Genomic DNA, 23,595 nt, shown 5'->3' with positions numbered 1-23,595 from the left:
TATCATTATCAATAAATATATACTAAAGACCTGAAAACACCCACCCCCAAACACACACACACAATGATTGTGAGGGGAAATTAGCTTGTGCTTGAAATGCAAAATTCAAGATGATGTTAAAATTGACTATCTAACATTTTAAAATTGCTCTCTTTAAATTTTAAAAATTTCTTTTTATCTCATTATGGATATATATATATAATAAAAACTTCCATTTTAATCGTCGCTAAGCATACAATTCAATGGCATTAGTTAGATTCACAATGTTGTGTAACCATCACCACTAATTCCAAAACTCTTCCATCACTCCAAACAGAAACTCTGGTACTCATTTAGCAATAACTCCCCATTCCCCTTATTTGCCTGGAAACCTCTGATCTACTTTCTGTCTCCATGAATTTGCCTATTCTACCTAGGTCATATAAGTGGAATCACACAATCTTTGGCCTTTTGTGTCTGGCTCATCTCACTGGCATAATGTTTTTCAGGTTCACCTATGTTGTAGCATGTACCAGAGCTTTGGTTCTGTTTTATGACTAATGTCCTGTTGTATACTCCATTTTGTTAACCCATTTATCTGTTGATGGACGTTTGGATTGATCCACCTTTGGGCTATTATGAATACTTCTGCAAGGAATATTGGCATAAAAGTATCTGTTTGACTCCCTATTTTCAATGCATTGGGGTATATACACAGTAGCGGTATTATTGGGTCATAGGCAATTATGTCCTTTCCAAGAAGCCACCAAAACATTTCTCACAGTGGCTGAACCATTTTACATTCCCACCAGCAATGTACAAGGGCTCCAAGCTCCAATTTCTCCACATCCTTACCGAACATTTGAAGGAAAACAGTCTGTTGCCTGTCAAGAGTAACCCATCTTGAAATGAAACTGACATAATGACTAATGTTTGAATCATGCATACCAAGACATTGCTACGGCAAGGTCAAAAAACGATTCCCGTACCATAGACAATCCCTCATAAAGATGCTTATCTAAATTCCCATTGGTCATGAGTTTTGCAAGAGAGTCTGAAACATGGCTAGCTGAACACGTCTTAACAAAAAAGCTTGTGATATAAAGAATTCTTTCTGAAGGGTGAGTGCAGTAATCCACTGTCTCATAGTTGCCCAAGACATTGCTTCTGTTTATAAGACCCTATTAAATGTTTCTGAGAAACTGTATTTGTTAGCTTCTTTCTTTGGCTTCTCGGTTCCCTTGGCCTATAGGGGTAGGTTTGAATATACCCATTCACTGGGGAATAAGACTTAATACTTTCTGCTTTAAAAAAAATTTACACCTATCCTACAAGGTGTGGAGTGGTATCTCATTGTGGTTTTGGTTAGCGTTTCCCAAATGACTAATAACTTTGGCCATCTTTTAACATGTTTAGTGGCCATTAGCACATCCTCTTTGGAGAAACGTCTATTCATGTCTCTACTCATTTTTCAGTGGGGTTGTTTTTTGAGTTGTAGGAGTTCTTTAAATGTTCCTGATATTAAACTCTTATATGATTTGCAAATATTTTCTCTATTTCTGTAGGTTATTGTTTCACTTTCATGATAATGTCCTTTGATGCACAAAATTTCAAAATTTTGACAAAGTCCAATTTATCTATTCTTGTTATTGCTTGTGCTTTTGGTGTCATAATTGAGAATCTATTGCCAAATCTAAGGTTGTGAATATTTTTTCTTTTTTTTTTTTTAATAGAGATGGGATCTTGCTAGGTTGCCCAGGTGGGTCTCCAACTCTTGAGCTCAAGTGAACCTCCTGCCTCAGCCTCCCAAAGTTCTGGCATTACAGGTATGAGTCACCATGACCGGCCCCATGGTCATGAGGATTTCCCTTTATTTATTATTCTAAGAGTTTTACAGTTTTAAGTCATTGGTCTAGTTTGAATTAATTTTTGTATGTAGTGTGAGATGGAGGCCTACTTCATTCTTCTGCATGTGGAAATCCAGTCATTCAGTGACATTTGTTAAAGAGATTACTTTTCCTTACTTAATATACTTGGCACCCTTGTAAAAATCAATTGGACATAGATGTATAGATTTATTTTTGGACTCTAAATTCTATTCCATTGATCTAAATGTTTATAGTTATGCAAGTACCACATTGTTTTGATGATTGTAGCTTTGTGGTAAGTTTTGGAAGCAGAAATTGTGAGTCCTCCAACTTTATTCTTATTTTTCAAGATTGTTTTGGCTGTTCACAGCCCCCAGAATTCCAAATAAATTTGAGGCCAATAGTCTGAATTGATACAAAATTAACTTCAATAGTACGCAAAAACTCTGCTCTTATATAGCTCCGTTCCCTGGTTCCCTTTATGTTATTGTCAAAAGTTACATCATTATATATTGTGTGTCTGATAACATAAATTTATAGTTATTTTTATGTATTTTCTTTTACACTGACACTAGCTTCTATATGCGCCCATGTAGTCTTTTCTTATTGAAAATCTTTCTTACTCTCTATATACCATCAAGTTACTGTCTAGTATCCTTTCATTTCAAACTGAAGGATTCTCTTTAGAATTTCATGTAGTACAGTAACAAATTCCAACTCCTTTTGTTTGTCTCATTTACTGTTCTGAAAATCCTAGAGCCCTTAAGATTTATGCTAAACCTATTTTGCTGTACTCTATAAATGAAATAACAAAGCCTGGGTGACAGCACATTTGTTTATAACATAGTTTACTGAATATTTTAAGCCCACTGTTGAGACCTACTACTCAGTAAGAAAAGATTTCTTTCTAAATAGTACTGCATATTGGCAATGCACCTAGTCACCCAAGAGCTCTGGTGGAAATAAATGCTATTTAACCACCTGCTAACACAATATCCATTCTGTAGCCCATGGATGAAGGAGTAATTTTAACTTTCAAGTCTTATTTCAAAAATATATTTTGTAAGGCTACAACTGCCATAGCTAGTGATTACTCTGATGGATCTGGGCGATGTAAATGGAAAAACCTCTAGAAAGGATTCACCATTTTAGGTGCCATTAAGGACATTTGTGATTCATAGGAGGGAGTCAAAATATCAGCAATAGGACTTTAAAATAAGTTAATCCCAATGCTCATGATTTTGAGGAACTCAAAACTTCCATGGAGGAAGTAAATCCAGATGTGGTGGAAATAGCAAGGAAACTTGAAGTGGAGCCTGAAGATTTTAGTCCTTTCTCTTCCATATTTTTGTGTTTGCTCTACCAGTGGTAGGGTTTATATTTTCATATGTTTTCATGATGGTAGATATTGTTCTTTTGCTTCCAGGTGTAGGACTCCCGTACAAATTTCTTGTATAGCCAGCCAGTCTACTGGTTTTTATTTGCCTGGGAAAGGCTTTCTTTCTTCTTCAAGACTTCATTTAACTTTTCTGGGTACAGCAACCTTGTTTGCTGCAGAGTTACTGTGTTCCTTTGGAGGTGTCATTTTTTCCTCAGTTTTTTTTTCTTTTTTCATGTTTCTTGTGTTCTCAACATTGATATATACACATCTGGTGAAAAAGTCACTTTTGGCCGGGCGCGGTGGCTCAAGCCTGTAATCCCAGCACTTTGGGAGGCTGAGACGGGCGGATCATGAGGTCAGGAGATCGAGACCATCCTGGCTAACACGGTGAAACCCCGTCTCTACTAAAATACAAAAAAAATTAGCCGGGCGAGGTGGCGGGCGCCTGTACTCCCAGCTACTTGGGAGGCTGAGGCAGGAGAATGGCGTGAACCCAGGAAGCAGAGCTTGCAGTGAGCAGAGATTGCCCCACTGCACTCCAGCCTGAGCAACAGAGCGAGACTCCATCTCAAAAATAATTTAAAAAAAGATTAATTTCGGGAGGACTGCCATCTTAACAATACTGAGTTTTCCCATCCTTGACCAAGGTATATTTCTCCATTTCTTTTGTGTTATTTATTGTTATAATATGTTCCTTAACTTCTTCCAGCAATGTTTTATACTTTTCACTGTGCGGGTCTTTCATGTTTCATTAAATTTGCCTAAGTATTTCACATTTTTTCCATCATTGTAAATGGAATTCTATTTCTAATTTCATTTCCTAATTGGTCACTGTTAGTCAAAGCTGCATCATTTTATAAATCCCCAATCATTTCACAGACCCTGGTCAAGGCGAAACATTCTACAGGGTCTTGGGCCATGAGAAACATTCTATCTAACCACCTGACTACACAAACACCTTTATCAAATCCTGCCAGGCAGCAAGCCATACCACCCAGATCCCTTCCACCCAGACCTATAATTACCCTAGCCTGAAAGCAGCAGTGGGCTCCGACACTAAGCTGGTCCCCTCTCTGCAGGTTTTTGCTGGCAATAAACCTGTGTTTCTGTTGAGCCACTAACTCTCTCTCTCTTTAACCCTCACCTTTCCTTCAAAACCTAACTTTTTTCTATCATTATAAATGGAACTGTATTTCCAATTTCATTTCCTAATTGGTCACTGCTAGTATATAGAAATAAAATTGATTTTTGTAACCTCATATCCTATGACCTTGCTAAATTCCTTTATTAAGGTTCTAGTTGTTTTTTTTGTTTTTTTAAACGGAAAAAGAAGTCTCACTCTGTTACCCAGGCTGGAGTGCAGTGGTGTGATCTCAGCTCACTGCAATCTCCGCCTCCCTGGTTCAAGCGATTCTCCTGCCTGAGCCTCCCAAGTAGCTGGGATTACAGACGTGCATCACCATGCCCAGCTAATTTTTGTATTTTTAGCAGAGATGGGGTTTCACCATGTTGGCCAGGCTGGTCTCGAACACCCAACCTCAGGTGATCCACCCGCCTCAGCCTCCCAAAGTGCTGGGATTATGGGCATGAGCCACCGTGCCCAGCCTCTAGTTACACGTATGAGCCCTCACACCCCTTTTTTGGAGACAGGGTCTCACCCTGTTGCCCAGGCTGGAGTGCAGTGCTGTGATCATAACTCACTGCAACCTCAAACTCTGGTCTCAAGTGATCCTCCTGCCTCAGAGCCTTTTAAGTAGCTAGGACTATAGGTATGCACCACCACACCTAATTTTTAAACTTTCTGTAGAGACAGGGTCTCGCTATGTTGCCCAGGCTGGTCTTGAACTCAATAAATCCTCCTCCCTCAGCCTCCCAAGTTGTTGGGATTATAAGCATGAGCCAATACACCAGACCTTGGTATGAGCTTTTGAAGAAAAAAGAAATTCCATCACTGAGGAGATTATTTTCCTAATTTTAAAAGTAAGATACATTATTTCAGGAGGCTTTGGAAAGAACTGAAAAGTGTAAAAATAGAAAAGGAAACACCAATTTTCCCAATATATAGGCTACTATTAATATTTTGACAAATTTCCTTAGTTTCGGGCAACATTCATTTTTTACAATACATTTATTTTGACATATTTGAGCTTATTCCATATTAACAAGTATTTATCATGCTTTTGTTGTAACACACAATAGCATTTTTCCTGTTACCAAACTTTCTGTGTACATATTTTAATGCCTGCATAATATTCTATTACACAGTTATGCCACAGATATTATGCTAGTGTACATTTTTTCATTTTGCGAATTATGCAGTCATAAATATTTCAGTGATCCTCATACATATTTCTGTCTCCATTACAAGTTAGATCCTTAAGGTGTTAACAATAGTAATATTATTAATAGCACCTAAGTGCCAGGCACTCTTTTATGTGATTCACACATATCATCTCAATCCACATGACAACACTTTGAGGTAGATACTAGTAGTATCCTCATTATACAGTTGAGGAAATTGAGCCACAGGTTATTAGAAATGTTGAAAGTCCCAGTTAAGTGACTATTCTCCCTTAATGAAAACCATTTCTGATAGGCATGTTATATGTTGGCACGGTATGTACACAGTGAGAAGAGCAGCAGGAAACATGGAACCCAGGACCTAGTTCTGAGTCTGACTTCATTGAAAATGTGAGACCTGGGCCAACTCACTTGATCTCAATGACAAGTATGAGCTAGAGGCTGTCATGTTCCTTGTAGTTCTCAAGTCTCCTGATTCTAACCATCATTTCTAGGTTTTTCCTCAGAGAGAGATCAAGATCTCGGGTTGGCTTCAGCAATACTTCATCTATCATTCAATAATCAATCATTAAGCATCTAATATTTCTGCTAGGAAATGCAGAATCATGCATGGTCAGTCCCTATACACAACAGATTGATTTATAGAATGAAACAGAAAATTAAAAGAGATCGTCTTCCTGAATCTTTTGTGGGTTACTAACCTACCAGAGAATCTGAAGACTGTGATCCTCTCCCTAGAATGGAAAACCTTTGTGCAAACAGAATAAATGTGTATACAACATTACAAGTTGTTTATTGATCCTCAGGAATGAAACCTACATCAACTATTTGTCAGTGATTTTCCCAGGTTGTGGAGTTCTGATTCAGGCAAAAGGGAAAAACCATGTATGACTGTAAGGGAAGTGAGAACTCAGTAAATTTTTATAAGCACACAAGCAGATTTCAATTAAACAACAGACATTAGGGTGGGGCAATAATATTAATAATCACAGCCAGTAACTACAGAGAACATAATATATGTCAGGCACTATTCTAAGCTGTTTCTGTTTACTCATTTAATACTCACCATAATCCTACCAGGTAAGTACTATTATTATCACTAATTTACAGAGGAGGATATCAGTAAGTTTGGCACAGAGAAGCTAAGCAGCGTGTTCAAGATCACCCAGCTAGTGGGGTTTCAACCTGGGTAGTCTAGCTCAAGTCTATGCTCTTAATCTTTCTTTATAAAGATAAAAGACTACCTTGAAATGGAGGGCATCTTTAGGCCGTGCTCTGTTTATCACACGAGGACACTTGCTCTAAATATTGTTTAAATACTTGTTCCCAATAAAATTGGGACCCCTCCCTGATATGTCCAAATGCCCAGTGTTCCCCTAAGTCCTAACATCCAGAGAATTACTATGTTTTTAAATTATCAGGAGCTTTTGCAATGCTAAAAAGAGTGGAAAAAGTGGAACTCTGTGACCCAAAACAATTTAGAATAGGAAAGCTCATTAACAGGTGGTACTCAAAAGCTTCTTTGATGGTAGAATACAGAAACTAGATATCCTCTTACAATATTTAAAAGTTTCTTTAATTATTACAGCAACATTAAACAGACTATAAAACTCAAAGTCCCATTATCTAACAAATCAATTCTGTTCAATTATCTATATACTTTCAATTCTTGCCCACATGCAAATATACTTAAAAATGGGTTAGTACTGGTAGTGGAGATGTGTTGTTTTTAATTGTACTACATTATAAGCATTTTCCTTGCTGTTAACCAAAATACGGTTTCTACCAGACACAGAAAACATACCAAACACTACTAAATGTCCCAGAAGAGAGACAAAGTCAAGTAAACAATGACATATTGACTGAAATATTATTTTCCATCTTTTGTTGCATTAACTGTATCATTTCTTAATTCTCAGCAACAACTCTCCCTACAGTAGCATACTCATTTCTTTTCAAATGAAGGGGTTCTTGCTCAACAACTCACCTATTTAATAATTCCTTCTCAGATTCTAGCATTTAAAACTTGGTCAAGAATGCTCCCAGGCCAATTACTTCTGTAGGAATTCATGAAAAGAAGAAAATCTGATGGATTTGTGTACTGAAATAAAATCTGTGGTTTCTTTCCCTTCCAGGACCAATTCTGTAATGTGCAAAATGATAGTAACAAGACTGAAAGCATTTCCACATAGATTCAATTTGTACAGCATATATCCAGGAGTTCTCCAATGCAAAATAAAGTTATTGCTCTTTGTGAAAAATTCCCGTATTTATTAGTAAGCATTTTCCCTCATATGATTTGCCTGGTATCCAATAAGGTTAGAGGTATTAACAAGCACTGTCCCACACTGATTGCATGTTAAGAACTGCTCTCCAGTGTGAGCTATTTGATGAACTATAAATGGAGAGTTCTGGCTGAAGATAATGCCACACTGATTACATTTATAGGTCTCTTCTCCAATATGAATTCTCTGATGCTTAATGAGGTCATTCTTCCGGATGAAGGCCTTCCCACACTGACAGCATTCATATGGTTTCTCTCCAGTGTGTATCCTCTGATGCACAATAAGGGCAGAACTCTGGCTGAAAGATTTTCCACAATCATGACACTCATATGGTTTCTCTCCAGTGTGGGTTCTTTGATGTGAATAAAGGTGAGAGCTTCGACTAAAACATTTTCCACAATCCTTACACTCAAAAGGTTTTAGTCCAGTGTGAATTCTATGATGCACAACAAGGTGAGATCTCTGGCTATAAGACTTTCCACATTCATTGCATTCATAGGGTCTCACTCTAACATGGGTTCTCTGATGCAGAATGAGATGTGTGCTCTGTCTGAAAGATTTCCCACATTCAGGACATTCATAGGGTTTCTCTCCAGTATGTGTCCTCTGATGTCTAATAAGCCTAGAGCTATGAACAAAAGATTTCCCACACTGATTACACGTGTACAGTTTGTCTCCTGTATGAGTTCTCTGATGGGTAACAAGGTGAGAGAACCAGCTGAAAGATTTACCACATTCTTTACATTCATAGGGTTCCTCACCAGTATGGGTCTTTTGATGTCCAATGAGGTGAGAACTCCGGCTGAAAGATTTTCCACATTCTTTACACTCATAGGGTTTTTCTCCAGTATGAATAAGCTGATGCCTAGTAAGATTAGAGCGCCAGCTGAAGAATTTTCCACATTCCTTACATTCATAGGGTTTCTCTCTATGTATGCCCTTTGATATACCAAGAGATGAATCATGAGTAAGAGAGTTATCATTATCAGGGCATTTGTAGGATTTATCACCTGTGTGAGTTCTTGCAAACTGAATAAGGTGAATGTTTTGACAGAAGGTCTGACCACATTCATTACTGTTACTTGCACAGCTTTCCTGATGACCATTAAGAACTAAATCATGTTTTAAACTTTTAGTATGTGAGTCACGTTTATGGAAATACTCTCTCAGTACCAGCTGAGCAGGAAGAAGACAGTTTCCCCCATATTTACCACTTTCAGAGACTCTCTTCTGAGTAAGTACTTTCTTTTGGGTGAATGCCACTTGCCTCAAATGTCTCTCTGGGTTTTCCTGATACTTGTCTAACTGGTCTTTACATTTCCAGACTTCTTCTAATGACAAATACCAGAGATCATTCCTTGCCATTCCTTCCATTTTAATGTCACAGGATTGCTTATCTTTAAAAATGCTCCTGCTGGAAACTGATGATTTGAGTTCAAATGCAGTCTCTGAATCTGAAAGAAATGAAAATCTTCATGTAACTAAAGACAGTATTAAAGTGAGAATGGTAGGAAGTATATGGAGACAAAGTATGCAAGATGTACACAGTTGCTTTCAAATATGGCTTTGTAACTTTGATAGAGAATGAGAAAAGGAAGAATGGAGCAGTAAACAGTAAATGCATTGGGGTATACAGTACTCAAAAGGGGCAAAAGGAGTAAGGAGAAGCCACAGGACTCAGGATATCAATGGTGAGGGTAGAAATAAGGGAAATTACATAAAAAGGACTGCACTTCCATTTCCTAATCCAGATGTTAACAATGCAAGTTCCTCACCTGTCTACTTGTTGTCAGGACTTTCCCCTGACACACATTCTTCACATTACTATCAATTTAGTATTCTTTTTTTTTTTTTTTTTTTTTTTGAGACACAGTTTCGCTCTTTTTGTCCAGGCTGGAGTGCAATGGCGCGATCTCGGCTCAATGCAACCTCCGCCTCCCAGGTTCAAATGATTCTCCTGCCTCAGCCTCCCAAAAGTAGCTGGGATTACAGGTGCCTGCCACCATGCCTGGCTAATTTTTTATCTTTTTAGTAGAGACAGGGTTTCACCATGTTGGCCAGGCTAGTCTTGAACTCCTGACTTCAGGTGATCCACCCACCTTGGCTTCCCAAAGTGCTGGGATTAAAGGCGTGAGCCACTGCATCTGGCCCCATTTAGTATTCTTAAACCATGCATACAGACATACATCAGGCAATGCTTTTTATCCAAATCACAGAAGCACTACAGAATAACACCCAGATGACGGACACAACAGACCTGTCAGAGCGGCTGCATGACAAGGTGGAAGAGTAACTGCACAAAAGTTACCAAGATACAAGTTCTAATCTAAGTTTTATACTATTACTAGTGGTGAATTTAGACAAGTTGCTAAACTTTCAAGAATTCATTTTGCTTATCTGTAATTTAAGGATGACAGTATCTGCTATTTCAGATGATCATATTATATAAAGCATGAGCCTATTACAGTATCTGGCACATTTATGGTCAAAGCAGTAAGATTTACAATAATCATTATCATTCTTCTCATTTTCTGTTTTGATTTCTTTGTTCTGAAACATAAGGACTTAACAACCGATAGGACTACTACCACAAGATGTGAACTTAGAATCTGAGGCCTGACCCATACTCTCTTAGAATTTCTGCCATCTGCTACCTGTGTATATTACAGCAAATTATTTCCCTTGAATAAGAGCTTTATCTGTTTCTCAGTGTCTTTCAGGTAAAATGTATAATCCCAAACCTAAAAAATATACTGATAATACCACTTCATCTTACATGAATGGGGTGACATTGATAATACCACTTCATCTTACATGATAGGGTGACATTCCACTCTTACCTAGTATTATGGGTTAAACTGTATCCCCCCCAAAAAGGTATGTTGAAGTTTTAATCCTCAGATTCTCAGAATACGACCATATTTGGAAATACAGTCTTTCCAGATGTAATAAGCTACGAGGTAGTACCAGAAATAGGATGGGCCCCTAATCCAATATGATGGTGGTCCTCATTAAAAGAGACACAGAGGCACAGGGGAAGAGACCATGTGAATATGGAGACCAAGACTGGAATGATATATCCGCAAGCCGAGGAATACCTGGGGCTAGCAGAACCTGGAAGAGATAAGGAAAGACACTCTCCTAGAAGCGTAACAGAGCCCCACTGACATCTTCATTTTAGACTTACAGCCTCCAGCTGTGACATGATACATTTTGGTTGTTCTGAGCCACCTAACTTCTGGTTCTTTGCTACCGCAGCCCCAGGAAACTAATACACCTGGTAAATGATCCCTCTGCCAGGCCTGGTCCCTAAATGACTTCCTTATACAATCCCACCCCCACCAGTCCTCACTGTCACTTGGCACTTTGTTAGTTCCTAGTTTCTTTCCCATCCTGATGATTTTTAATAGGAAATACACCACCCTTTCCCCCTCTTTCCCCAATCCAGAACATCATAAAATCTTATGGAGAAGTTTTTCAAACTACAAATGCCAACTGGAAGATTTTATGAAGAATATGTATAAGCGGGGTGCTGAGCACTAATGGAGGACAATTCTGAGTGGAGAGTTTGATCATAAGAATGAGGTGCTTTATTAATATCCTAAAATCTTCCACATATTATGTAACATAGCCATGCCAGTAAGTTATTGTTGAAGTTTATTGGACCCATTAATCAACTAATCATCTGATTTTTTAAAATTATCACACATTATATTTTTTGTTTTGATAATGAATTTCACAGCCTTGTAGATTCTGTAAAACTCCATGCATTTAAGCCCATGAAGAAGTCTGAGTATTTCTTTTTTTTTTTTTTCTTTTTGAGGCGGAGTCTCTCTCTGTCGCCCAGGCTGGAGTGCAGTGGCGCGATCTCAGTTCACTGCAAGCTCCGCCTCCTGGGTTCACGCCATTCTCCTGCCTCTGCCTCCCGAGTAGCTGGCACTACAGGTGCCTGTCACTACGCCCAGCTAATTTTTTTTGTACATTTAGCAGAGACGGGGTTCACAGTGTTAGCCAGGATGGTCTCGATCTCCTGACCTCGTAATCTGCCTGCCTTCTCTCAATAAAAATATAAACTGCTGGATCCAGTTAATAATTGTTATTTTTGGATACTTGTCAATAGACATTCAGGAAAGCTTACTAGATGAACAAAAGAAAAGAAAGAAAGAAGGTAAGTAATAAAGAATATATAACAATATTTCCTTCCATGGTCCCAAGGCAGTTGAAAGACTTGCTTTGAGACAGCATTTTGATACAATCAGCTACAAGGCAAATACTAAAAAGTAAAAAAGAGCTTATGATAATATTTTAAAGTAGAGATTTAAACTAAGTGGAAGTTCAGAAGAGGAAGAGGCCAGTACTTAACGAGGAATCATAAAAGGCTTCATGGGAAAGAACTTGAGGCTAAATTACAGGACAAGTAAGACTTAGATTTAATTTACATCACACTCAAAGTCTGAGATGCAGGGAAATGCCTAGAAATAGATTTTTAAAACATTAAATACAGAACTAGATAGAGGCTGGGCATGGTAGCTCACGCCTGTAATCCCAGCACCTTGGAAAGCCGAGGTGGGCGGATCACTTGAGGTCAGGAGTTCGAGACCAGCCTGGCCAACACGGTGAAACCCTATCTCTACTAAAAACATAAAAACTAGCTGGGCATGGTGGTGCATGCCTGTAATCCCAGCTACTTGGGAGGCTGAGGCGGGAGAATCACTTGAACCTGGGAGGCGGAGGTTGCAGTAAGCTGAGATCACGCCACTGCACTCTAGTCTGGGAGACTGAGAGAAACTCCACCTCAAAAAAAAATAAAAGATCTAAAGTACAGTAAGAAAAACCGGTGTTTCTGTGAGCAGCCATTTTGGAAAGGAAGGAGAGTTGAGGCAACAGGAATTATGAGCTTTCTGCAGCAGTTTTCTACCTGACAGAAAACAAACTCTCAGAAAAGGTGGTAAGAGTCCTACTCCAGAGCTTGCACAGATAACTGAGTTGTGGGAAGGGGTCACGTGAAAGAAAGAGAGGCAAAAATGCAAGAAGTGATTCTATGACAAACAAGAGCACAAGAAGATAGGTTAGTGGTAATAACGGTAATAATCAGGAGAGCGACATGTGCAGCGCTGAAACCAAGCACGTCAACAGATGGAGAAACCTTTGCCTCTCAATGCAAATGGAATATAAAGATTGGCAGTGGGGAAATAGGGGCCAGATAAACTCAATCTTCCCATGAAGAAGGACCTGTGAGGAGGGCCAGTTACCACTATCTCTAGAAGTGCTAGCATCTCACAGCTCAACTGGGCTACTGCCTATGACAACTCTTGTCTGGTCCTCACCAGGATGGGCCTCTTGGTGAATCCCTCTCTCCACCAGCCAGGGCTCTTCTCCCTTCTCCAACCGTAGGATCACATCTGGCTTAGTAAGCTGATAACCTGTTCACAGTGAAAGACAACGGGGTAAGAGTCAGGGGAGCTCTGGGGCAGGCACAAAGAAACATCTCAGATTCAACCTGACCCCCCAACCCTCTGCAGGACTGGCAGGGACTCTAAAGTTGACAGAGGCAGGAAAACCTTTTTTATTTTATTTATTTATTTATTTTGAGATGGAGTCTCACTCTGTTGCCAGGCTGGAGTGCAGTGGTACAATCTTGGCTCACTGCAATCTCCGCTTCCCAGGTTCAAGTGATTCTCCTGCCTCAGCCTGCCAAGTAGCTGGGACTACAGGCGCGCGCGACCACGCCCAGCTAATTTTTGTATTTTTAGTAGAGACGGGGTTTCACCATGTTGGTCAGGATGGTCTCAATCTCTTGACCTTGTGATCCACTCACCTCGGCCTCTCAAAGTGCTGGGATTACAGGCGTGAGCCACCACGCCCAACCGGAAAACTTTTAAAAGAGGCATTTTTTAAAGAGGCATTTTTAAAACTTCAATACATTAAAACAAGTTTTCCACAAAAGCTGGAGTAAAAAAACCCTGTTCTATGCCTCAAAGAAATGAGGTCTCTGAATGCCAAGCCTGTACTCCAAAGATATATACTTCAGGGTCTCGTACCTTTTGATCAAAGGAGAACCACAATCTTCAAAAACAGAGCTAGTCTTACCCAAGGAAACCAAGTTCTTATAGTTCTCCAGCATCACATTTCTGTACACGATCTGCTGAGCAGTGTCCAGCAGCTTCCACTCCTCCCTGGTGAAGTCCACAGATACATCCTTGAAGGTCACCAGTGTCTACAACATCAAACACATTTGCATTGCACCAGATATGTATCTTTACTATCCCCCTTTCCTGACTGCTAACAGGAAAAGAAATTAAGCTGACAGCACTGGGGCAGGTAAAGTGGATGGACCCCAATTTATTCAAGGAGTGAGTACTATTTATTCTGGTCAGGTCGTAAAAGGAATGGCTATTAGGTACCTACTGTCTGAAAACAAGTTTTATATGATGCTTTAGGTTAAAAAAACTGTCATAAGAATTTTTATTTAAATTAAATTTTAAACAGCTATGGCAGGGTGAATCATCTATTCTCCCAAAAAGTTAACCCACTTTTACACTATGTAAGATAAAAAACCTAATTCGAGTACACCTTAATGCTTAAGAGATTTACCACCCTAGGCATATTTTATAACCTAAAATAATTATCCAAAACATTTTTCATGACCATTGGTAGGTACTAAAAAACAATGGAAGAGTTGGAAGATTATATTTTAGCAGTAGCAAAACAATTAGACAAAGAAACAGGAGATAGATGCAAGGCCCTTATCAGCCACATCAAAAATAAGTGTTGACTATATCTAGAGAAAAATCTATTTGAGTGACTGAGGGTCTCCCATCAAAGACTATAAAGGTCAGAAGACAGTGGAATAATGTTTGTTTGTTTTTAAATGCTGAAAGAACAGACAAACCAGAATTTCTACATCCAGTGAAAATATCTTTCAAAACTGATGCAAAATAAAGATATTCTCAAACGAACTAAAACTAACAGAATTTGTTGGCAGAAGATCTGCTCTAGAAAATGTGCTGAAGGAAGTTCTTCAGGCAGAAGGGAAATGATACCAGAGAGAAACCTGAAATCTCAGAAATGGAAGATAAATAATAAAAACAGTAGATATCTGGGTAAATATAATAGATTTGTTTTCTTCTCTTAAATGTTTCAAAAATATATAGAACAGCTGAAAGACCTGTAATATTTTCTGGTGCAGTTTCTCAATACACACACAACTTTAACATAAAGGGAGGGACATAAAGGGACCTATACATTGTAAGGCTTCTAGATTTTGCTTGAAGTGGTAAAAATTAACTCTAAGTGGACTGTAAAAGATTAGGTATGTATATTCTCATTCCTACAGCAGCCATTAAAAAGTACAAAAATATAAAGCTAAAAAACCAAGACATTAAGTGAAATACTAAAATATATTCAAATAATCCAAATAAAGGCAGTAAATTAAGAAGTGGGAAAAGATATACAGAGAACATATAATAAAATAACACACTGAAATTCAACTGTATCAATAATAACATTAAACAAAAATGGTCTAAACATAACAATTAAAAAACAGGTCGCCAAAATGTATTAAGAAAAAAAAAAAGCAACCGGGTGCAGTGGCTCACACTTGTAATCCCAGCACTCTGGAAGGCTGAGGCAGGTGGATCACTTGAGTTCAGGAGCTCAAGACAAGCCTAGCAATATGACAAAACCCTGTCTGTACAAAAAATACAAAAATTAGCCAGGCATGGTGGCATGTGCCTGTAGTTTCAGCTACTCGAGAGGCTAAGGTGAGAGGATCACTTGAACCCAGGAGGCAGAGGTTGCAGTGGGCTGTGATCACACCACTGTACTCTAGCTTGTGCAACAGAGTGAGAACCTGTCTCAAAAAAAAAAAAAAAAAAAAAAGGCAACAGCAAAAACTACAAGCCTTGAGCCCAGGAGTTTCAGACCAGCCTGGACAACACAGGGAGATCCTATGTCTACAAAAAATTTAAAAAGTAGCCAGATGTGGTGGCTCAAGCCTATAGTCCCAGGTACTAGGGAGACAGGTGGGAGGATCACTTGAGTCCAGGAGTTTGAGCCAGACTGCAGTGAGCTGTGATAACACCACTGCACTCCAGCCTGGGCAACAATGAGACCCTGCCTCAAAACAAACAAACAAAAAAACCACAAGCCTCGACTATCTGCTACCTAAAAAAAAAACATTGGGCCAGGCGCTGTGGCTCACACCTGTAATCCCAGAACTTTGGGAGGCCAAGGCGGGCGGATCACCTAAGGTCATGGGTTCGAGACCAGCCTGACCAATGTGGAGAAACCCTGTCTCTACTAAAAATACAAAATTAGCTGGGTGTGGTGGCACATGCCTGTAATCCCAGCTACTCGGGAGGCTGAGGCAGGAGAATTGCTTGAACACAGGAGGTGGAGGTTGCAGTGAGCTGAGATACCGCCACTGCACTCCAGCCTGGGGAACGAGAGTGAAACTCTGTCTCAAAAAACAAAAACAAAAACAAAAACAAAATATTGAATACAACCTAGAGAGGTTACAAGTAAAAGGACAGAAACAGATATATTATGGAAAACACTAATCATACGAAAGTTAGAGTGGCTGTATTAATATCAGACAACATAGAATTAACAACAAAGAATATTAGCAGAGATAAAGAGGGATATTACATACTGATAAATGTGTCAATCTGCAAAAAAATTTCAAATCCTAAATAGATCAAAATGTAACACATAAATTTATAAAATTTCTATAAGAAAACATAGGAAAAAAACATTTGTCATTTTGAGTTCTTCAGAGGGTTCTTAGCAGTAATACCAACAGCATGATCCATAAAAGAACAAATTGATAGGCCAGGCATGGTGGCTCACGCCTGTAATCCCAGCACTCTGGGAGGCCGAGGCAGGAGGATCACCTAAGGTCGGGAGTTCAAGACTAGCCTGGCTAACATGGTGAAACACCATCTCTACTAAATATACAAAAATTAGCTGGGCATGGTGGTGCATGCAAGTAATCCCAGTTACTTGGGAGGCTGAGGCATGAGAATCGCTTGAACCCTGAAGGCAGAGGTTGCAGTGAGCTGAGATTGCGCCACTGCACTCCAGCCTAGGCAAGAGAATGAGACTCTGTCTCCAAAAAAAAAAAAAAAAAAAAAAAAGAACAAATTGAAAATTGACAAAGTGAGCGCTTCACCAAAACTAAAAATGTTTTTTCTCTTCAAAAGACATTGCTAAGAGAAGGAAAAGACAAGCCAGAGACCAGGAAATAATATTTGCAAATCACATTATCTGACAAAGAACTTGTACGCGTAAGGTACATAGAACCCTCAAAACTCAATTAAGAGGCTGGGCACAGTGGTTCATGTCTGTAATCCCAGCACTTTGGGAGTCCGAGACAGGCCTCGGGATGGCCCGAGTTCAGGAGTTCGAGACCAGCCTGGGCAACACAGTGAAACCCCGTCTCTACTAAAATACAAAAAAAAAAGAAAAAAATTAGCCAGGTGTGGTGGCGAGCGCCTGCAGTCCCAGCTACTCGGCAGGCTGAGGCAGAAGAATTGCTCGAACCCGAGAGGCAGAGGTTGCAGTGAGCTGAGATCGTGCCACTGTACTCTACTCCGGCCTGGGCTACAGAGCAAGACTCCATCTCAAAAAAAAAAAAAAAACAACTCAGTAAGAAAACAGACTAGTTTGAAAACTGAGCAAAAGACTAAAATAAACATTTCACCAAAGAAGAATATAGGTAGTTGGTAATAAATAAGCACATGAGCCGGGCGCGGTGGCTCAAGCCTGTAATCCCAGCACTTTGGGAGGCCGAGGCGGGCGGATCACAAGGTCAGGAGATCGAGACCATCCTGGCTAACACAGTGAAACCCCGTCTCTACTAAAAAATACAAAAAAAACTAGCCGGGCGAGGTGGCGGGCGCCTGTAGTCCCAGCTACTCGGGAGGGTGAGGCAGGAGAATGGCATAAACCCAGGAGGCGGAGTTTGCAGTGAGCTGAGATCTGGCCACTGCACTCCAGCCTGGGTGACAGAGCAAGACTCCGTCTCAAAAAAAAAAAAAAAAAAAAAGCACATGATGCTTAGTGTCATTACTTATTAGGGAAATGAAAGTTAAAACGACAGTGAGATACCGTAAAGACACTTATTAGAAAGGGTAAACTTTTAAAGTGTGTGATACCAAGTGCTGGTGAGGATGCAGAATAACTGCCACTCTCACACATCACTGTGAGAATGCGAAAATGCTACAACCACTTTGGAAAATTTGCATATTTTTCATAAAGTTAAATGTATACTCTTGGCACACACCTATCATTCTCTTGGCTAAATACCTGAGTGTGAAAATTTATGTCCACACAAAAACCTGTATGCAAATGCATAAACCTGAGAAAGGGCTTTATCTAAAATTGGCAAAAACTGGAAGAAACTCAAATGTCCCTTAACACGAAATGCATAAACAAAGCGTCGTACAGCCACACAATGCAAATCTACTCAGCAATAAAAAGGAATATCCTACTGACTCATGCAACAACAGATGAACCTCTGACACATTATGCTTTATGAAAGGAGCTAGAGGCTACGTGCTATGTGATCCCATTTATACGACATTCTGGAAAAGGTAAAAATCAATAGATCAGTGGTCAAGGGGCTGGAGGGGGAGTAAGCATGGACTATATACAAAGGGGTTGCACATAGGGAATTCTAGGATCATGGGTTTGCCCTGTAACTTGGTGGGTTTTTTTGTTGTTTGTTTTGTTTTTTTTGAGATGGAGTTTCACTCTTTCACCCAGGCTGGAGTGCAATGGTGTAATCTTGGCTCATTGCAACCTCCATTCCCCAGGTTCAAGCAATTCTGCTGCCTCAGCCTCCCAGGTAGCTGGGTTTATAGGTGCCGGCCACCACGCCCAGCTAATTTTTGTATTTTTAGTAGAGACGGGGTTCCACCATGTTGGCCAGGCTGGTCTCGAACTCCTGACCTCAGGTGATCCACCCTCCGCCTCAGCCTCCTGAAGTGTTGGGATTACAGGCATGAGCCACTGTGCCCGGCCTGCTCTGTATCTTGAATGAAGTGGTAGCTACACAACTATATACGTTTGTCAAAAATCACAGAACTGTAAATCCAAAGGGGAAAACGTTACTGTATGTAAACTGAAACATAAATAAAAATATTTAAAATGGAATGTTCTATGAGATCTGTATGCTGGATATCTTCTCTCCTTCCCTCCAGGTTTCCTCTCCACCCTACTCTGTTCCCAGGGAGGGCGAGCTGTGTGGATTATACCAAAGATTTCTCTTGCCCTCTGCCTTTCTATTTCACCAATGGAGATCACCAGTTGGATATGGCAAGCTGCCCCAGTGCAGTGGTGGTGACGTGATGGAGGTACATTCCCTTGACAGATGGGGGAACAGCCTCTGTGAACCACAAGTCTGGTTTCCAGAACCTGTCCCTGTTCTCATCCCTTCAGGCCTAATGGTGATGACACTCTGCTCCCACCTCATTCTCATATTACTGAAGTTAAGTGTGCCTGCTACTTTCCGCTAGTCCTTGACTCATTCATTGCTGTTCATGGTTTCAAAGAAGCCTGCCCAGTTTTAACTTAAGTGGCTATCTGATTTCTGGTCTGGTGGTTTTAGCATTCCCATAAGAAATACACTGCACTTTTACTGTAAACACAGAGACAAAGCATGTCATGGTGACACTACTAAAAGGAAAGGTGCATGAGATGTTAGTTAATAACTGGATTTGAAATCAGGCGAATCCGTGGTCAAATCTGTACATCTTAAATTTTTTTTTTTTTGGCGGGGAGCAGCGCAGGGGACAGAGTTTTGCTCTAACGTCTGGGCTGGAGTGCAGTGGCATGATTTCGGCTCACTGCAACCTCCGCCTCCCGGGTTCAAGCAATTCTCCTGCCTCAGCCTCCTGAGTAGCTGGGACTACGCCACCACACGCCTGGCTTATTTTTGTATTTTTTAGTAAAGACAGGGTTTTACCATGTTGGCTGTGCTGGTCTCAAACTCCTGACTTCGGGTGATCTGCGCACCTCGGCCTCCCAAAGTGCTGGAATTACAGGTATGAGCCACCTCACCTGGTCTGCACACTTTAAATTTTGGATTGGATGATGTTTGTTTATTTAACCTCACCACGAGTCAGTTCTCTTAGCTGTAAAATACCATCTGTCTCATAGTATTATACACACTAACACACAGTGCAATACAGTGTTAAAGAAGACAGAGATGAGAAGTGCCATCCGCTGCAGTCCAGCATATGCAGACATGCCAAGAAGGTATATAGACTAAGCATGCTTTCATTCCTCCTAATACTTTTTAAATCTCATGTGCTTCTTGTTCTTTGCTAGAAGTAAGCATTATCCTGAATTGTGTTGTTTATTGTTTTTTAAATGCCTTTATTTCAATTGTAAATGAATAACTGTTTGGCCAGGTGGGGTAGCTCACACCTTTAATCCCAGAGCTTTGGGAGGCCAAGACAGGCGGATCACCTGAGTTCAGGAGATTGAGATTGGCTAACACAGTGAAACCCTGTCTACTAAAAATACAAAAAATTAGCCAGGCATGGTGTACATGCCTGCAGTCCCAGCTACTTGGGAGGCTGAGGCAGGAGAATCACTTGAACCTGGGAGGTGGAGGTTGCAGTGAGCTGAGATCGCACCACTGGACTCCAGCCTGGGTGACAGAGCAAGACTCTGTCTCAAAAAAAAAAAAAAAAGAATAACTGTTTGCAAATACCTGTTTTTGAATTTTTGATCAGCACAAATTGCTGATCTTTTTCTTGTATTAGCCTTAGCCTCCAGTCCATTTTAAATATAACACTCATCTCATTCCATTCTGTCATATTTTCTACTACTATTCTACTATTTTTATTTTGTATATATTTGAAAATTTCTATAATAACAGAAGAGAGGGAAAGACCAAAGCCCACAGTGATGTCTTCTTCCTAACTCACCTTTTAGTCAATAGAGCAGCATGTTACAGTTGAGTCATGTTCTCATTCCTGCAAAACCATCTTTCCCTATACTGTACACATTGGTTTTCATTTTAACTCGCAGAAGACTCTGGCTCAGCCTCCTTCACAAGCTCATCAGCTCAACCAGCCTCATCAGTTATCTCTTGGGTATTTGTTTCAGTTCTTGTTGGCCTTGTTATCACTGTGTATCCTTCTGTGAGGAGTCTCATTAGCCCCATGCAAACATATCTGTGTTGCAGTCAGTGCCAAACAGGCCTGGAAGGCCCACACTGCCCATATTCCCCTCTTGGTTCTGTGTTTGGGCTGCACTAAACTGCTTTTACCTCTTCAAACAGGCCATGCTCTCTCAAAAGTCTGGGCCTTCACAAACGCAGCTCTCTCATATTTCTTTGGGCAATCACAAGTCATCCTTAATGTGTTGGCATACATGTCATTTCAGCAAGTTTTCTTCTGAACCTTTAAACTATTTAAATATCCTCATGTTAAATGCATATGCCAAACACCTGCCCAGAGCACTCCAATGTGGGGCTGAGCCCTCCAGACAGGCCAGGGAACCTCGGCTCCAGTCTCACCTTCCTTCCCCAGATTACCTGTCAAGGTCTGCATGAAGGACCCTCCAGAGGAAGAAGCTGAACAGGCACCAGAACCAGTCTCTCAGCCTGGATGTCGCCAGGCCACACTGCTCACTGAGGTTCTGTTCTCCTCAGAGTTCTTTGCACCTTGTTTGCAGTTATCCTTTGATAACTATGTAACTTGTCCCTGAGTTCCTCCAAATGGGTTCCCCACGGAGGAATTAACACAGTAAGCACCACACCCAGGACAGTCAGGCCTGAGAGAAACCACAGAGAGACATCAACATTCCCAGTTCTCTCTTCTTTTTGGGAAGAAGTCTGATGTCACCTCACTTGATTCCCACCAATGTTACTGTTAAACTTGCGTTGTGTTTCTTTTGTATTAAAAGGAAATAAAACTACAACTACAAATAAAGTAAACAAAAGCCTAATCCTAGTCTGCTGGAGAAGATATAATTTCTGAAGTTCTCTGGCAAAGGGACTAAAACAAAAAGGAATTCCCAGTTGGAAACTGGGGAGAAAGCACAGCTTACCTGGGACCAGGCAGTTAGTGACTTAGCATGCATGTCCTCCTTGTTCTTGATGATACTTCCTTGAGTGATACCAGAGTGCTAAGAAGACAAAGCTAGGAAAAAGAAAGAAACATAAGTCAAGTTTGCTATGACTGGGAGGCTCCCTAAATTGACAGCCTAAACTTCCTCATACCAGCTGGGTATGACACAAACACCCACTATACAGAGGAACATCAGAGACATTCTATAAGCAAATCTACAGTGCCCGAAGCTCCCTAAGATTAGGAAGAGAAGAGCTACATAAATTGCATTTTTACCCCCTTTTTTTTTTTTTTTTTTTTGAGACGGAGTCTCGCTCTGCCGTCCAGGCTGGAGTGCAGTGGCCGGATCTCAGCTCACTGTAAGCTCCGCCTCCCGGGTTCACGCCATTCTCCTGCCTCAGCCTCCCGAGTAGCTGGGACTACAGGCGCCCGCCACCTCGCCGGGCTAGTTTTCTGTATTTTTAGTAGAGACGGGGTTTCACTGTGTCAGCCAGGATGGTCTCAATCTCCTGACCTCGTGACCCACCCGTCTCGGCCTCCCAAAGTGCTGGGATTACAGGCTTGAGCCACCGCGCCGGGCCATTTTTACCCCTTAATCGCTGGAGTTCCACACCACATTTGAAGATTTAAAACGGAATGATCCTACTTACCATTACAAATTTTTTTTTGAGGGGGAAAAAACCAAACCTGACCTAATCTAACAGTCTCACTTTACAGATTAAAAAAACAAGGTTGTCTCCAGCTGGTCACAGAACGGAAGTCAGAGATTGAAGCCCAAGAAAAATGTGATGGACCATTACTGGCTTGAAGATGGAAGGTGCAGTGTGAGGAACATGGTAGTCTCCAGCAGCAAAGAGCAGCACCAGCTGAAAGCCAGCTAGAGAGCAGGGACCTCAGTCCTGCAGCCACAAGGAACTGAATTCCGCCAAGAAGAGTGAGCTTGAAAGTGAATTTTTCCCCACAGCCTCCAGATGAGAACTCAAGTCTAGGTGACAGACCCTGATTTCAGCCTTTGGACACCCTGAGCAGAGAACCCAGCCATGCTGTGCTTGCACCGCTTCTGACCAACAGAGCTGATAATAAGGAAGTGCTGTTTGAAGCTGCCAAGTTTGTGGTAATATGCTACACAGCAACAGAAAACGAATATAGCCAATTACATTTTAAAAACAATTTAAACATTAAGGAAAAATATTGTATATTTACCTATGTAGTTACCATTTGCCAGTGCTGTTTACTCGTGTGTGTAGATCCAGATTTCCATTTGGTTTCATTTCCTTTCTCTCTGAAGCACATTCTTTAACGTTTCTTTTTTTTTTTTTTTTTTTTTTTTTGAGACGGAGTCTCGCTCTGTAGCCCAGGCTGGAGTGCAGTGGCCGGATCTCAGCTCACTGCAAGCTCCGCCTCCCGGGTTCACGCCATTCTCCGGCCTCAGCCTCCCGAGTAGCTGGGACTACAGGCGCCCGCCACCTCGCCCGGCTAGTTTTTTGTATTTCTTAGTAGAGACGGGGTTTCACCGTGTTAGCCAGGATGGTCTCGATCTCCTGACCTCGTGATCCACCCGTCTCGGCCTCCCAAAGTGCTGGGATTACAGGCTTGAGCCACTGCGCCCGGCCAACGTTTCTTGTAACAAGGGTCTCCTGGTGATAAATTCTTTCAGCTTTTTTATAGCTAACAATGTCTTTTTTGTGCCCTTTTTT

The 23,595-nt window shown here is 40.7% G+C and overlaps 1 protein-coding gene across 2 annotated transcripts in view; it reads right to left on the bottom strand.

Moving 5' to 3' along the window:
• Positions 1 to 7,083: 7,083 nt before the first annotated feature.
• ZNF10 (zinc finger protein 10) overlaps positions 7,084 to 23,595 on the bottom strand; it is a 30,826-nt gene continuing 14,314 nt past the window's right edge. The window contains exons 2-5 of one of the 2 annotated variants that reach the window (XM_005572713.5): positions 21,879 to 21,970; positions 13,905 to 14,031; positions 13,142 to 13,237; positions 7,084 to 9,268 (exon numbers count right to left, since the gene is read on the bottom strand). In XM_005572713.5, the coding sequence (XP_005572770.2) occupies positions 7,803 to 9,268; positions 13,142 to 13,237; positions 13,905 to 14,031; positions 21,879 to 21,911 (1,722 nt within the window). In that variant the 5' untranslated portion in view covers positions 21,912 to 21,970 and the 3' untranslated portion in view covers positions 7,084 to 7,802. The remainder of the gene's footprint in view (positions 9,269 to 13,141; positions 13,238 to 13,904; positions 14,032 to 21,878; positions 21,971 to 23,595) is intronic. The other variant, XM_045366219.3, reaches the window with a different exon arrangement.

This window comes from Macaca fascicularis, chromosome 11 (genome assembly GCF_037993035.2).
Source record: "Macaca fascicularis isolate 582-1 chromosome 11, T2T-MFA8v1.1".
NCBI lineage: Eukaryota > Metazoa > Chordata > Mammalia > Primates > Cercopithecidae > Macaca > Macaca fascicularis.
The sequence above is the reverse complement of the archived record's forward strand: the minus strand, read 5'-3'. Positions and strand labels throughout refer to the sequence as shown.